The sequence below is a fragment of the Dermacentor variabilis genome, chromosome 4 (assembly GCF_050947875.1).
Source record: "Dermacentor variabilis isolate Ectoservices chromosome 4, ASM5094787v1, whole genome shotgun sequence".
NCBI lineage: Eukaryota > Metazoa > Arthropoda > Arachnida > Ixodida > Ixodidae > Dermacentor > Dermacentor variabilis.
The window spans coordinates 170,154,247-170,170,571 of record NC_134571.1 but is presented as its reverse complement, the minus strand read 5'-3'; the positions used below and the strand labels follow the sequence as shown (position 1 = coordinate 170,170,571).

The 16,325-nt window shown below is 48.6% G+C and overlaps 1 protein-coding gene across 1 annotated transcript in view; it reads left to right on the top strand.

The window, feature by feature from the left end:
- LOC142579935 (high-affinity choline transporter 1-like) overlaps positions 1-16,325 on the top strand; it is a 42,127-nt gene that overhangs the window by 13,354 nt on the left and 12,448 nt on the right. Inside the window, exons 4-8 of the mRNA XM_075690614.1 lie at positions 8,619-8,767; positions 9,208-9,357; positions 9,871-10,000; positions 10,519-10,736; positions 12,621-13,309. Coding sequence (XP_075546729.1) covers positions 8,619-8,767; positions 9,208-9,357; positions 9,871-10,000; positions 10,519-10,736; positions 12,621-13,309 — 1,336 coding nt within the window. The remainder of the gene's footprint in view (positions 1-8,618; positions 8,768-9,207; positions 9,358-9,870; positions 10,001-10,518; positions 10,737-12,620; positions 13,310-16,325) is intronic.

The window sequence follows — 16,325 nt, the reverse complement described above, 5'->3', positions numbered from 1 at the left end:
AGAGAAATGTGCAGAATATAACCAACCCTTATATATAGCTTTCATTGATTAGGAGAAAGCGTTTGATTCAGTCGAAACCTCAGCAGTCATGGAGGCATTACGGAATCAGGGTGTAGATGAGCCATATGTAAAGATACTGGAAGATATCTATAGCGGCTCCACAGCCACCGTAGTCCTCCACAAAGAAAGCAACAAAATCCCTATAAAGAAAGGCGTCAGACAGGGAGATACGATATCTCCAATGCTATTCACAGCATGTTTACAGGAGGTATTCAGAGGCCTGGAGTGGGAAGAATTGGGGATAAAAGTTGATGGAGAATACCTTAGCAACTTGCGATTCACTGATGATATTACCTTGCTTAGTAACTCAGGTGACCAATTGCAATGCATGATCACTGACCTGGAGAGGCAAAGCAGAAGGGTGGGTCTGAAAATTAATCTGCAGAAAACTAAAGTATTGTTTAACAGTCTCGGAAGAGAACAGCAGTTTACGATACATCTACTTAGGGCAGGTAGTGACCACGGATCCGGATCATGAGACTGAAATATCCAGAAGAATAAGAATGGGCTGGGGTGCGTTTGGCAGGCATTCTCAAATCATGAACAGCAGGTTGCCACTATCCCTCAAAAGGAAAGTGTATAACAGCTGTGTGTTACCAGTACTCACATATGGGGCAGAAACCTGGAGGCTTACAAAAAGGGTTCTGCTGAAATTGAGGACGACGCAACGAGCTATGGAAAGAAGAATGATGGGTGTGACGTTAAGGGATAAGAAAAGAGCGGATTGGGTGAGGCAACAGACGCGGGTAAACGACATCTTAGTTGAAATCAAGAAAGAGAAATGGTCATGGGCCGGACATGTAATGAGGAGGGAAGATAACCGATTGTCACTAAGGGTTACGGACTGGATTCCAAGGGAAGGGATGCGTAGCAGGGGGTGGCAGAAAGTTAGGTGGGCGGATCACATTAAGACGTTTGCAGGGACAACATGGCCACAATTAGTACATGACCGGGGTAGTTGGAGAAGTATGGGAGAGGCCTTTGCCCTGCAGTGGGCGTAACTAGGCTGATGATGATGATGATGACTACTGAAGGGTAACGTCAAAATGTTATTTTTTCTTGGAATTGAACAGAAGTAGACAAGTAGCATCTTTTCCCGACTTATAACCTAATGAAATGATCTTTTTAATACGAGTAGTTGAGTACTAGTGACATAAATTATGATGAGGAGCGCCTTCGTCATCGGGCTACTACCGAATTGTCGTTGGAAGGTCTCAAATCGTGTCGTGCATTTACCTCAATTTCTCGGTTACTAAAGCTCTGTTCGCGATTATATTGACGCCTTAGACGTTCTACAGCATTGCTTTATCGCTTTAACTTGAGTTCATAGTAACCTTTAGTGTCCCTTTAATGTAAGCTACATCGCGTTTTTCATTGGTTTGCAGGCGCAAATACTTAAGATACAGAAATAATGGGTGCTTTTCTCAACTTGTTCTTATCGCCGCGAGGTAACGTCGCGTCGCAGAAGCGTCTTCCGTGCGTCTTCCAGACGGCTAGAAACTCGTTTGAGTAAATGGCCTCAAAGCTTTCTCGGCTGTCACCTTAACTGCCTACGTAGACTGTCTCCGATGCTGGTCATAATTGGAACACACTATAAATCTCACTAAATATACTAACAACGAATGGACGGAAAAAACGGAAGCTACGTTCGAAGCACTTCAGATCGATCGAGGCAGACTCCGAAGCCACTTGTTCAGATACATGTAATATGTAGAAATGCTTTTATGAGACAACGCCCGGGCCAATCTGAATGAAATTTGTTCCACTTGATAGAAGAAAGGTAAATTCTAATGACTCTAGGAAGCAAAGTCTTGATTTAGGGCCTGGAATAAAGAAAAAAAGAGTCAATTTAGCGTACGCTAAAGAGGATGAAGGCGAAAGCGAAGGTTGATTTTTTTTCTGCTAGCCTTGTTTTCTTTCTTTCTTACTTTCTCTTTTTGTTTCGCGGCGCAACGCTGACGGCGTTGCGCGTGAGCTGTTCTGATTGTCTCGTTTCGCGCAGCGCACTATTTTGCGCGCTATGCACGAGGCCACATGACTAGCGGTATAATTCGGTGCTACACGAATAGTGAAGCAGAACAAGTGAATCGCACAGCTTGATCACGCGCTCGAACACGGTAGAAAATGGCATAGTTTCGGTGCCTGCGCACGTGACTGCACAACCGTAGGAACAAGCAGACGAAGCGGAAGTAGTGCTTTGGTGCGAAATAAAAAAAAACAAAAAAAAAACAGGCAGACATCCCGTTAGCGTATTTTATTACTTCTCTAAACTTCAGTTCGTCAATTCAAGCACCACATCACAGAAGTAACAGATGTTGCCTTGAATAATTCTCGAAGTCACGTGTCACCGCGAGCGACGTCATGTAGGCGCAGGGACACGAGTACGTCACCGTCCGGCTTCCAGCGCGGTAGCCGCGAGAGAAAAGGAAAGCGGCGTTCGGATTGACCGATGGATAGTTGCCACATCCAACTTGCGCATCGTGAAGCGCTATCAATAGTTCTATACGCAGTAAAGTCTGCAAAGGCGTCTAACCAGGCGCAGCAAGGAATGAGCGCGCACTGTCAAGCATGCTTCTGGTCTGACCTTAAGTTTCGCGTAGTTCGAGGCTAGATGGTTGTTCAAAAATAGTCGAAATTAGCGAGACCCGATGATTACGACATCGATATAAGCAGGGTGGCCAAAGCTTTATTTCCTATGGGGGCGGCCACGGCCGATCGTGAGCAGATTGTAGTCGGCTTCTTCCGGAAGTACGCAATTATTATAGAAATTCGAAAGTAACAGATTTTCACTTACTTCAGCCTGTTTATTAAAGTGCGTCAATAAATATATACGATAACAGTATGAAGAAGTGCGTTGATCCAAATACTCTTCTTGATTGATGTCAGCCATAGAGTTTTTCACTATACTACCTATCGGAAAATCTGGCGCTGCTGCTCTGTGATATGGATGGGAATGCCGGTATATTGTGACTTCGGCTTGGCACCTCGAAGACGCGCCTGGCAAGCACCGTTCCCTCTGTTACAATGATTCATCTTTTACTAAATGAGAATGTAAAAAGCTGTTTTAGCCTTATTATTACACAAAACATGTTTTGTTTAACTATGAGAACTTGTTATTGCATGTATAACTATATGAAACGTAAAAAGTATCCGCGAGCCGCTAAAGTTGGAGGACAGACGACAAGATTCGCGCTCGCTTCGGAACAGTTTGTCGTCTGTTCTTGCTTTTCTTCGCTTGGTTATACATTGTAGGTGAGTAAACTTCAGTGCTAGATGTAATATGCGTGAATGGAAACATTTTATAAGGATCTTACTTTAAGAAAGCGCTATTTGTGTGGCCATATCTACATTTTAGACGAAGCCTCTTACAACACCAGCCAACACAAGCCTCGCAGACACATATACCATCATTCTCATGACGGCACAGCGCCCCTTAGGAACCTCCCATAGACGGTAGCGCCTGATTTCCCTCTAGTGTTATAGCGAGAAACTCTAGGTCAGCTATGGGCCAATAGCAGTCGCCTATGGGAGTGCGCTATATCACGAAATAAAGCGTCGAGTAAAGAATGAGGAGCACGCTTATGTTCATAAGTAAAACACTTGCTTGGGCAAGTTGGTTCATGCTTGAAGTAGTATAGTCAATGCGCAGAAGACCAGGACTCAAGAAGAACACAAACGACAGGACCGGCGCAACAATATGTTTTGTTCAATGTGTTATGTTCATAAGAGAACATTTGAGAGAAAGATGACTTCGCGCTCCGTTTGCGAGCTCCACGCGCCGCGCACGACTGCGGAATTTGGCTGAGATGTTTAGACCAGTGTATGCTATCCACGCACTGTGTTTTCTCACCAAGGCCGAGGGTTGGTTCAGGATCCCTTTGGAGGTGTGCTGGCTGAAAATGTTTTTCGAGCCTTTATTGCTCCTTTGGATAGCCGTCGATCCAGTGATGGCACTAGGAAACCTCAGTTCCCTGAGAGTGCGACGAATAGTTTCTTTATCTGCAACGAGTTCAAAACGGACGCCAAAAGCAGCATGGTCTGGGACGGGTAAAGGTGACCTGTCACGTCACCGAAACTTGTCTCGTTGCACCACATATTACTGCCACTTTGGCCAAGCTGCCAAAAGCTGAGTCGATTCAGCAATCGACGAGGCAGGAGGGGAGATAGTGCTCCCCCCCCCCCACCTTTGTTTCCAAATTTTGCCGCTTTCGGCTAAGCGGTCATTGTACGGCCTTCAAGAACCTCACCCCGCCACTTCTGCTTTCGAAGCGATGATCGCTTTCGGCGATAACACCTCGTCGGCGACTGTGTCGCCGTCAGGTGGGAGCTGATTGGCTGGTTGAGCAAAATCTGCTGAGCTCCTTAGCTTGTTTTTCCCTACGTCACGCAAAGGCGATCGCCGCCGAGGAAATCCTCTGATGAGTCTCCTTTTTCACGTCCGCACCCACGCTGCGCTTTACCCGCGTTTGGAACGGATCGTACAAAAAGGGGTGTAATTAATCATTTGTGCTCCTGTCGAGAAATCGGGACTTCGTACCGCAGTTATGGAGTGAAACGATAAACGAGCTTTCTACCGCAATAATTTTTCAAATTAGTTCATTAATAGCAGCGATAGAAATATTTGAAGTGTCGCGAACCCATGATTTCAGGAGGCGAGCTTCACTGTCAAAATGGACGCTCTCTCCACTTGCCCCGTCTAGTCTAGCCTCCGCACTCAAAATTCCTTCCCCGCGTTCTCCCGTACCGTAGACGGAGGACCGCGTCAGCTACGCGTCACTGAGCCCCGCCTTCTTTTTCTTTCTGACGTTATTGCTGCGCGGCGGGCTTCCGGTTACAGACCTTCGCCCGTGCCCACGAGCTGTTGCGTTTGCGCTTGTTTCGTTCCGCTCCGTGCAAGAGCTTCCAAGCTGTGCGCGATACACCTGCGTTGTCATCTGGCCGCTGCTGTGAATTGGATCCGTCAGTGTGTGCACATTTGGCGAGGCTGGCCCGGTTCACGGATGTTTGCCGCGAGACACCGCGTCATTGTACCGCTGGCACGGTATCATAAGTCAGTGCCACATAAACACTGAGGCAGACGCTCGCGGATCACAGAGCATGACCGTGCGCTGGCACATGTAGAAAACGGCATACTTTCGTTCCCTGTGCGTGCGACTGCACGACGTGGGAACAACAAGCAGACGAAACAGAAGTGCATCTCTTTTTCTAAGGTACGAAGTAAAACAAAAACAAGATAAACACGCAGACATTCGGTTCGTGTGTTTTATTATTTGCTTAAACTTTAATCGTCTATTGAAGCAACAGGTCAAATAAATACTTGCTGTTGCATTTACTAATTCTCAAATTCACGCGTCACTGTGAGTGACGTCACAGCAGTGCCAACTACGTAGGTTCACTTGTGCGAATGACGTCGACTGGGAGCGCGGCACCCGCGAGGAGAAGCGAGCACGACTTTTGGTTCGAAATTTCAGCCGTTTTCGTGAGGCGTAGCGGTGTAATGCTTTGCAGGCACGATTGTAATCGCGCATTGTATGCACCGCTCTTGCCAGCTCATAATGGCCAGAACTGGTGAGAATTGGTCTTCAAAGGAAAACGGAAGAGAAAAATGATTTCTTCTGTATTTCAGTAAATCACCCTTCTACAATGCCAAAATCACCACTCGTACCACGATGAGACGCTTGGTGAGCCAGAAAAACTGCAATAACAAAACACGGGTGCTGACGCCCCCTTGAAGTTCTCGCAACAGTTCACTGTGATATCATGGATTTTGACACCGTTTTCTAGCTTGTCTAGGGCATAGGTAATTTTACATTGTGTTCTCATGGAGCCAGAGATTGAACATGGCGAGTTTCGGAAACCTCTGCTGAGCAAAAGTGGCCTGAATATGAAAAAAACACTTTCGTGTCGACACAGTGACGTACCGACTTTCGGAATTCGGCCCGAAATTCAAAAACTTCGACCTTCATTATTTTCTTGTAATAATCAACCTATTATTTCGAAATTAACGGCAACAATGTCTTCAAATACGTTCTTTCCGTCTAAACTGATTTATTGTTTTAATGTCCTTTGAGCTTTGTACAGCCCCTAGAATATTGCATTCAACACCGTAGCTTTTGCGTGAATCGCGTTCTTATGAGGGAAATGTCTACAATTTTGAAAGGTTTCCATGAACACCTACCTGTTCGTCAAATATTGCAGTGGTTGTCGAGAAAACAGATTTCTTTTTCTATTTATTTAAACAGGAGCCCCCGCTTCCTGTTGAAGCGCAGTGCAATCCACTGCCCCCATATTTGCAATACGCGGCACCTATATAAGGGTCTGGATGCTCAGACCTCTCGTGGGCCACCAGAAGACTCGCACTTAAGTAATAATGTGTAATTAATTAATCGGAATCTGTTACATTGGTTGATAATATTGCAAATAAAGAATTGCATTTTTTACTTGGTAACGCTCACTGTAATTCAGTTAATATTTTCAATGACCAATTACATGCAAATAGTTACTTTACTGACGAGATAAGCTGCAACACGTGACGCAGCTTTAGGAACCTGAATTTGGTGGCAACTGCAGCACACAACGCCCGAGATTGTGCCGCGCAGCAGCCTCGCGGTTGCGCAAGCTAAGACGGGCAAGTCCGGGAGCTCAGCATCTTTCTCGTGTTAACGCTCAACCAGGCGTTGTCCGCCGAACCGAACCGAAGCTGGCATGTCTCGATAGCGACTACCACTCGGGACGTTAATGCCACGAAATCGCCCACGGACCATTTGTACAGCTTCTCATTGGTCCAACCGGGGGCGTCTCCTTGTAAGACCAGCAACTATGAAACCATGAAACGCCTACACTTTACAGAGGACCCAGCTGCTGAGTAATGACAGCCTTGCGCGCAAGATGTCCGCACGTTAGAGCACCGACCCAGCGTGCACATTTGATCGATTATTCATGATCACAGCTGATTCTCAACGAATAATAAGTTCAAACGGACGTAACGTAAGAAAATTGATTTATTTTGATTATTTCCGTAATTATTTTCGTCGGGCACTAATTGGTCACAGTAATCAATTACATTTTTGAATGAAGCACTTGTGATCAGTTACCTTTTCTGTAACGTGTAAAAGTCTGCCCACACCAGCGTATGCTGTGCGAATTGCGCACAAACGTATACCGTATATATACATTGAGAGGACGACAAAACTCAGAACACAGTGCTCCTCACAGGTATACCGGCAGGAACACAAGCACTGCGTTAATTTTTTAGCAGAATTGTGGCGTAGCGAAAACCAGGCATGACAGAAACAACATGAATCATGCGCACACTTTCAACTAATGTATTTCCAGGAGAAAACAGGCTATATAGAGCAGATGCGCATAAGCATAGCCAAAAGCGAAATCTGAAAAAAATATATTCGTTACTGCGGATCACAATAGAATGTTCACTTATGCATGTGCACCCCCCCCCCCCTTTTTTTTTTTGGATGAAATATGCCTCTGCCGACTCGCGTGTTATTGCGTCGCAACTTCGTTTTAAGAGTTCGAGTCGCTGATAGCGCGGGTTCACAGCCTGCGCCCAAGGTAAACACATTGTTTATATTCCTTTTTTTTGTCTTTCGGAAATAAATGTATTGCAAGTATATTGCGTCTTGCGCGTGTAAGTTCTGTCGTCCCTAGTCTGTTGCTGCGCCGCAATTCTGGTGTGTGTGTATATATATATATATATATATATATATATATATATATATGTAAACGAGAATAAAGAAAAGAGGGTTAACCGAGGGGCCCGACTTGTATTAGTCATATCATCAGAAGCCAAGAAACACTGACACAGAGGAAAACATAGGGGAAATCTTTACGCACAAGTAAGGTTGCCCTCGGTCTCAGTGTTTGTTGGCTTCTTATGATATGACACATATATATATATATATATATATATATATATATATATATATATATATATATATATATATATATATATATATATATATATATATATATATATACATACACACAACTAGTCCAACAATGTGTTTGATTGAGCCCTCTTAAAGGCGTGACGGTTTAAGGTCGAGGCATCTGTTTCTATCGTTTCTCCTGGCGGTTGTCGTTACCGTCCGCTTATGCCATTGGCGCTTCTGCCTACTATTGCGACATGTTCCACACAAAGCAAAACAGATCATCGTTTATTCGGACACACTCGTTCATGATTTTGAAGACAGTGCCTTCCTTAGCGAGTCACCTCCACTTTTCTGTGTCTGGTTTCTGGGTTTCTAGCATTTTTCGCTGACCGATCCCGAAGACAGTGTAATCTGAAAACGCGGGCCAGTGCCGAAAGTAGTGTAGTCTAAATTGGGGCGTTTCCATGGGTATCTAGAATAAAACTAAGTACAGAAAAAAAAATTAGGCACTCCTACTCACTTCCTACTCTCCCAACTGAGCGCTGAAGCTGTAAGCGCCGTGCGCAGTGACTGTGCCCATTGTTACCCCCAAACTTGCTCAGGAAGACATTGTCTTTGATGGACTTCCAACTGGGTGGTTGAATCGCATTCCAATTATTCACTGCGTAGGCGCCACCGTAGAGGTCATCATGGACTTTGAGCGCACAGAGTCGGTGATCGCGTCGGCGTGCATTGCCCTTTTCTACACTTTCACGGGCGGCCTCTACTCGGTCGCCTACACGGACGTCATCCAGCTCCTTGCCATCTTCTTCGGCCTGGTATGTTGTCCTTTGGTTGTCTTTCCTGCTAAACATTCTCCATAAATGATACTGTGTGTGACGACAGTAAGAGGCATCTGCATAATCTAGGACCTCGTAAGGTCCTAGATGAGGTCCTATATCATGCCTTAAGGCAGGGCGTTCTGGAATTGTTTTCTGACTAACGTGCCTTCAGAAGCCTAAATTTAAGGAGGGAGCTGGTTAACGTTTCGATAGGTGGACCTATACTAGTTGAAGGTGGCCTTGTCATGCTCGGAGGGCTGACAAGGCACCTTTGACAAAGATAAGTCCACTTACTGGAACATTGGCCAGCCTTCCCGAGGCGCTTTTTCCCTGTTTATGTAACTTCAGCACCACAGTCTTCAGTAGTGTAATTGTGCTTTTCTATATTGGTCACATGGCACATGGCTGATGGCGCGTCCTTGCCCTTCGTCGCTCAGTGGCTGTCGGTGCCCTTCGCCATGTTCCACCAGGCAGTGGGCCCGATCTCGTACCCGAGGAACGACTTTGTGGGTAGCGTCGAGTGGCAGGACTTCGGCAACTACTGGGACTCCATGCTCCTCCTCATGATGGGCGGCGTGCCCTGGCAGGTTGGTGGACCATGTGTCCCGAACCGACTTATCACCGCTCGTGTAGCCACCTCCTTTACGCCGGTTCCAGGCTAGTGCACTACTCTCCTGCGACAATAGGAACACAAATACCCTCTCGCATTCAGCGGAAAATATTGTTGCTGCGTGTACTATTCGCCGCACGTTTTCCAATGGTGCATGGACCTGCGAACCTGAGGCTAATGGCTTTTCTGTAGCGTTCGGGAAAGTCGCCTATCTTTGCAGTGCGTGCTCGAAAAATACTGCGGTAATAGAAGGGGACTCAGTGACACATAGAAGCTGTGCTAGAGACGTGGACAGGTACGAAAACCTGTTATATCTGGCAATGTCCTGCATGTCTAAGGAACGGTCGAGCGAAGTCCTCGCCTGCTCTAGCGCTGCTTGTGCAACGTGACAATTCACCGACTAAACCAAGTTTCCCTGCTAAAAGCGGCCCGCCGCCTCTCTCCTTACTACCTGTCGCTCTGTAACACACTCAACGCGCTGCGCGCGCAGGTCTACTTCCAGCGGGTTCTCTCGAGCCGCACGGCCGAGGGTGCCGAGCTGCTGTCGTACATGGCGGCGTTCGGCTGCCTGTTCATGGCCATCCCACCCGTCGTCATCGGCGCCGTCGCCAAGGCAGCCAGTGAGTGCTGCAGTGCTACGCAGGGGAAAGCAGAGTGCGCGGCCAGTGCCCGCGACTTGTAATTGCCAGAATCACGGAGTAGAAAGAAAGGGCCCAAGTCCATTGCACTACAGAATTGGGTCTCATCAACCAGCCCGCCCGGTGCAGTGTCAAATACGCTTCAGCTGCCAAGGAAAGCTTGCATGGAGAGGGCATTCATAACCGATGGACATAGCCCGTAAGGATATGTCGCTCGGTGCCCTACGTGACAGGAAACGCGTGACGATCACAACGAACGGCACGTACCGCGCGTGGGAGAAATAGCTGGCCCCATTGTGCGGGGTTATCGCGGCGGCCGTTTCAACTTCGTCCTTTGCGACGTTACATGAACCTGCCATGCTCAGATGGAATTCGAGACGTTATGCATAGGCCGCAGAGAACGGTATTTTCCGTTCCTGATCGGTTCTTGCCCCATGCATGGCTCGCTTTCACCTACGCGTATTCGCACCGCCAACTCTTTCCTGTGCCCTTGCGTGCAGACTTTACGAAAGCGGGCTACACGAAGGCCGTTCCACTGACGGGCGAGGCGACGTCGCTGACGTTGCCGCTGGTCCTGCAGTACCTGACGCCCGGCTTCGTCTCCGCCATGGGGCTGGGCGCCGTCTCCGCGGCGGTGATGTCGTCTTCGGACTCGTCCATTCTCAGCGCGGCCTCCATGTTCGCCTGGAATATCTACAAACTCGGCATCAGGCAGAACGTGCGTGCTCCGCCCGGTCCCTTTGTTTGTTTGTTTTATTTTTCTTCTTGGCTAACAGGGGTGCGCTAGCGTCGAGCTTCGTTCTGTAGCCAGTAGTGCAGAACGTCACAGGGCACTGTGGATTTCCTGCGGTGGGTAATCATCACAGAAGACACAGTGTGCACACACGGGCAGCTGCCACTACGGTTCGCTCGATGTGAAAAAGTTGGAGCAGAGAACGTGCATTTCAGATGAATGGGCATTGGCACAATAATCACGTAATAATGACGCAGGGGATTATGATATGTAGAGGCGGAGACTATACTTACTTCTTACAGGAATGGGTACGTACCGTTTGAAATGAGAGAATTCTTTCCAAAGAAATTATCGCTCCTTATTATAAGATAAAGGATTGACCTTGGCCGATATTTCCGGATAAAGAAGCCATATCAGCGAGGAGACCGCGACGTCTGACGTGACGCAGCGACTCAGTCGTGGTGCCACCGTCTTTGCGTGATAACCGAGAGTACGAGTATTGTTTTATTTATTATTTTCGTAAGTTCAAAATACTCATTTCAAAGAAGACATAAATACAGAAAGAGGTCCCATAGTGAAAAGATGTAATTTGCGAGACCCCTTGGTAATGCTTACGTCAAAGAAAAACATTCATCCCTGCTTCACCTATAATCCTTAATGCGAAATACAAAAGCAGCTCTATATGCGTTTTCATTTTGCGATATATTGGCTGGCGCGGACAATCTGTCTCGTGCGGCACGTTGAAAAGGGAGTGAAGCGTCACGCGACTGCGTCGCTCGCCGGGTGATCACGACAAGCAGCGTGTGGGTGACGCGTGGGCGCAGTTCACAACAGCCGTCGCAGACAGGCCTCCGCTCATGCAGCGCGTTGTTTCCATATATAGTACCGTGCGACGCGAACGCCGCATGTCATCGGTGAACAGATGAGGGCCCACTCCTCTGGCGCCATCGTGTAGTGGTCGTCGCAAGCCTTGCGCGGCACTACGCTTTGCTTCTCACGCTGCGCTCAGCGTTCGCTTTCATTTTTCTCTGTCCCTTTCACTCGGTTACGCCGAGGGACAACGCCGACGCTCGCCGCGTAAATGGGCGCCAAAGAGCTGCCCTCTAAAATAACTATACAATGAACAGCATCAGGCTATTCAGAACATGTAGAGCAGCTGTAACATCATTCACTGTAGACCGGCTTTCAGTATATACAACGTTGCGAACAATCCTATTTATGAAAAATACGATATTCATTCTACAAGTCTAAACATACAGAAGAACGTTGCAAATAAAAAGGATAATGAAAAGTTAACTGTATTTATTCCATGTTAACGCAAATTCCTTTCAAATGAATCAACAGAACCCTCTTTTATACCACCCGGCACTGAATTCCACATTGGAACGCGTTAAATATTCGCAGTGAGCTTGTCGTAATTAGTCGTGGGCGTAAGTTTTAAGTGGTTATTTTACGTAACAAGAAGCGTCGATGGAACATGACGAAATAACTAGGATGTAGCAAAGGAAATGGAAGCTTTCCGGAAACGTACTTAAACATGAAAATTCCACTATATTTTTCCAGATTCTGCATTGTTAAAATGTTATGCGTAAAATGTAACGAAGGAGTCTAAGACATAGAACCGCTAAAGATTATACGTATTGCTTGATTCTGAACGTGTTGAACTGGGGATAAGTGAGTAACGTACGTGTTGTCCCATGATGGGATGCAACAGGTTATATGACTAGGGGAGCGCTATGTTTTTCCTTCTTTTTCGATTTATTCTGCAGTATACGTATACGTGTTCTTTGGAATCTCAATATTCCCTTCCAGCGTGATGCAATTCTTGCCGTTACAGTGTCCGTTCAATTGGCATTCCGTGCTTCGCAGGCCACGGAGAAGGAGGTGATCGGCGTGATGCGCGTGTCCATTGTGCTGGTGGGCGCACTGGCCACCTTCATGGCGCTCACGGCCGACTCCATCTACGGCCTGTGGTACCTCTCCTCGGACCTGGTCTACGTGATCCTCTTCCCGCAGCTCGTGTGCGTGGTCTACCTCAAGGAGCACGTCAACACGTACGGCTCCTTCGCCGCCTACGTGGTCGGCTGCTTCCTGCGCGCGGGCGGCGGCGAGTCCATTCTCAAGATACCACCCTTCATCAAGTACCCATTTTACGACTACGAGGAGGGCGTGCAGCGCTTCCCGTTCCGCACCTTCTCCATGGTCATCAGCTTCCTCACCCTGGTGGCGGTGTCCGGCATCACCTCGTGGCTCTTCGCCGGTGGACGCGCGCCCCTCGACTGGGACGTGTTCGGCTGCTTTCAGCCCGACGCCAAGGTGCTCGGCAAGCCGCCCTTGGTTGAGGGCGCGGAATTGAAGGCGCCTTCCGCTGTCGGCCCACCGCCCGCTGCCCCCGAGCCTGCGCTCACGCCGATCACGGCGGAGACGTCTGCGATTCCGGGCGGTAGTGTGTCAGCGTCGACTACACCTCATGACGCCGCAGGGATCACGCCTCATAGCACCTCGGAATACAAGCTGTCACCTGTCGAGAAGATTCCCAGTCGCATATCGCAGCACTCGTAAGTGAACCGGCGAAGAGTCTTGTTTTTAACGCGATAGCGTTAAGGAGCTCGTGTCGCAGAAAAGCCGGTGTCGTCGGCGTCGGCGTCGGCGTCCGCGGCGTTGGCCGTGAGCGATAAATCACGGCAGGCACTTCATAAATAAAAAGCAACTTCCAAGATGGGCTGGGTAGGAATCGAACCAGGGTCTCCGGAGTGTGAGACAGAGACATTACCACTGAGCCACGAGTTCGATGCTTCAAAGCGGTACAAAAGCGCCTCTAGTGAACGCGGTGTTGCCTTAGAAACGAGCTGTTTCTACGGCTCAGGCGTGCGTCGCTTGCTCAGGCGCACATTTCGTTGTCGCGCCGAACGCTGCGTTGCTCGACGCTCACCGCGTCCGATGCGGGGCGCGTAGTCGCTGCGCCGTAGCCCATTGTCTTACACCCCTTGGCGGGTCGACGGGAACGCTGTCGCGTTCCACTCTTGAAGGCGAAGTTTAAGCGTCCTCCAATTTTTTTTCCTTTGTTTTAGAGCGGAGCTCTTAGACGCCTGTTCCTGCGGCGAGCGTCTTTGTGGCCGAGCGAACGAGCTCCGCGAATAATGAAAGCGAACGCGGACTGCAGTGGGAGATGCACGAAATGCGGTAGCGCAGGAGGAGTGTGCCGCGGAACCATGAGTGAGGCGGAAACCGGAGGAGGACCGGAGGGGTACGGCCTGCGCATGCGCTAAGTTGCCGATGGCCCAGGCAGCCTCAGCCTCGTGGGCAGCCTCATCTGCGCTTCGGAGGGGGGCAGGGTGTGGGGCGAGGAGGGCTACGCCCGTCCGCGGCGTCATATGCTGAGGTCAGTCCGCGGTATGTGGCATGAGGACCACTGCTCCTGCAAGGGACGATGCCGAGCGGCTGCGAGGGAGGCTTGGTGTCACGCTACCGTGGAAGTTGTCGCCGCTGACACTGAAGACACGACTTCCCAGCGATGAAGAGCCACTGTTGTCCTTGGTGGAACGAAAGCGTGAGCATAAAAGCGTAGTGTCGCGCAAGACGGCCTGTGCGGCGACGATGGCTGTGTGCGATATGGCGCCAGAGTAGCGCGCGCCGTCTGTATGGAAACCAAGCGCTGCATGAGCGAACGTCTGTCTGCGGCGGTTGCTGTGAATCCCACCCACGCGCTGGCACCACGAGCTGGCTCTCGCGATCTCCGGATTAGTGAGACAGTGGTGCCACACTTCGCTCCGTCTGAAACGTGCCACACGAGACTGATTGCCTGCGCCAGCCAATATATCGCAAAATGATGGGAGTATCGTAATGATCGATTTTTTTTTGCGCATACATGAACCATGAATGCTGAGTGCACTTAGTGGGTTCCGTGTATCAAGATCGAAGTGTGCGCTCACTGACGGGACGTATGGACACACAAACGATCGACTACGACCAACCTTGATGCCGGCGCAGATATCCGAACGATTCGAAAACATCTCGATCAGTCTAGGCGCCCCTCCGCAACCCAGCGCTCTGGAGTAGTGGTCATATTGTTCTTGTATATGGCTCACGTATACAAGGACTCAATTCGCCTCGTTGCCTCTTTCGGCAGATATCTACAGGGACAACGTTGCAGCTCAATTCTCCACGTTGTTGATGGCGTACATCGGTTTATCTTGGACATAATGTCCGAAATAAACCGCTGCTCATCAGAGCTGCGTCGGAAAGAGAGGCACAGCTGCACAGGGGCACTATTCGCAACAACTAAAGATAAAATCTCCCGATTTCAAAAGTATCCGAATTCGTACTAATGACATCAATCACATAATCAGCGATGTAGCAAAATTAATAAACAAGTACGTCAGGGTGGGTCTGGGGAACACCACTGCAGTCCAGTTCGTGATATTGCAAAGCTGAATCCGCAAGCTGAAAGCTGCTGTACCACTGAGTCGGTTTCCGTTTCTTGGCGAGGAAACGCTTGGGTGCCTACACACTTGCGCTTAACTGAGATTATACATATAAACGCGCTACATTCCAGAAAAGTTCCCGTTCACCTTTCTTTTGTCCGAAGAAATTGAAATAAACACTGGTATTTTACACGCCAAAACCATGATTTGATTATGAGGCACGCCGTATTAAGAGACTCCAAATTGATTTTGACCCTCTGGGTTTCTTTAACGTGCGTCCAATGCACCGTATACTGGCTTTTGCATTTCACGCCCGATCGAAATGCGGCTGCCTCGGCCGGTATTCGTTCGCTCGCCCTCGGGCATAGTAATCCCACCGCAATAGCCACTGCGTAACGATGACGGGTAAAAAAAGAACCGAAATTCGAATCATTAGACTATGTATACAGCTACTTTGCGCCAGTCAGCGCGGAGGAGTTGCCCGTTTCCAAGTTTGGCGAATGACGTCGCATCGATACTTCGCGTGCGCTTGGCCAAAAAATTCGGCACTGAACGGCAGTGCCGTTGCATGCTTCACGTGCGGTCTGGGCGAGTAAAACAGGGCCCGTGTTCACAAAGACCTCTTGGGCTAGAATTGTTCCCAAGAAAAAAAGTCGGCCAATCCTGATGCTGGACGTACCATTAGCGAAGGGCGCCAACCAAGGGCAGAGATCACTTAGAATATGAAAGGTTTGTGTGAATTCGGCCCCAGATTTTCTCGATTACATTCAAACTAGTCTCCTCGAAAAGACATTCGCAAAAGAAAAAAAAAAAGGCGGCATTGTAAATTTTTGTGCCGGCGCCAGTTGTTCGCTTACTCTTTTAGGGCCGCATCTGATTCCAGAACGGAGATGTGCGCTTTCGCAGAGAGAGAGAAACGCATTCCATTCGGCCGGTGTGCTCCGACGCAATATTATGTAAACATGTGCTTCAAGCAAATCGTTAGAGGCGTCATAGTTACTCGGACGTTTCGAAGTAATTTCGACTGCGTCGGTTTCAACACACTTTTATGCTGTTTCGTCTACTTATTCTGCTCTATAGATGGGGTTCTGCGTAGTCGTGCAGAAGAATATAGATTCACTAGCTCGCTTCGATGGTACTCAGTGTAAAC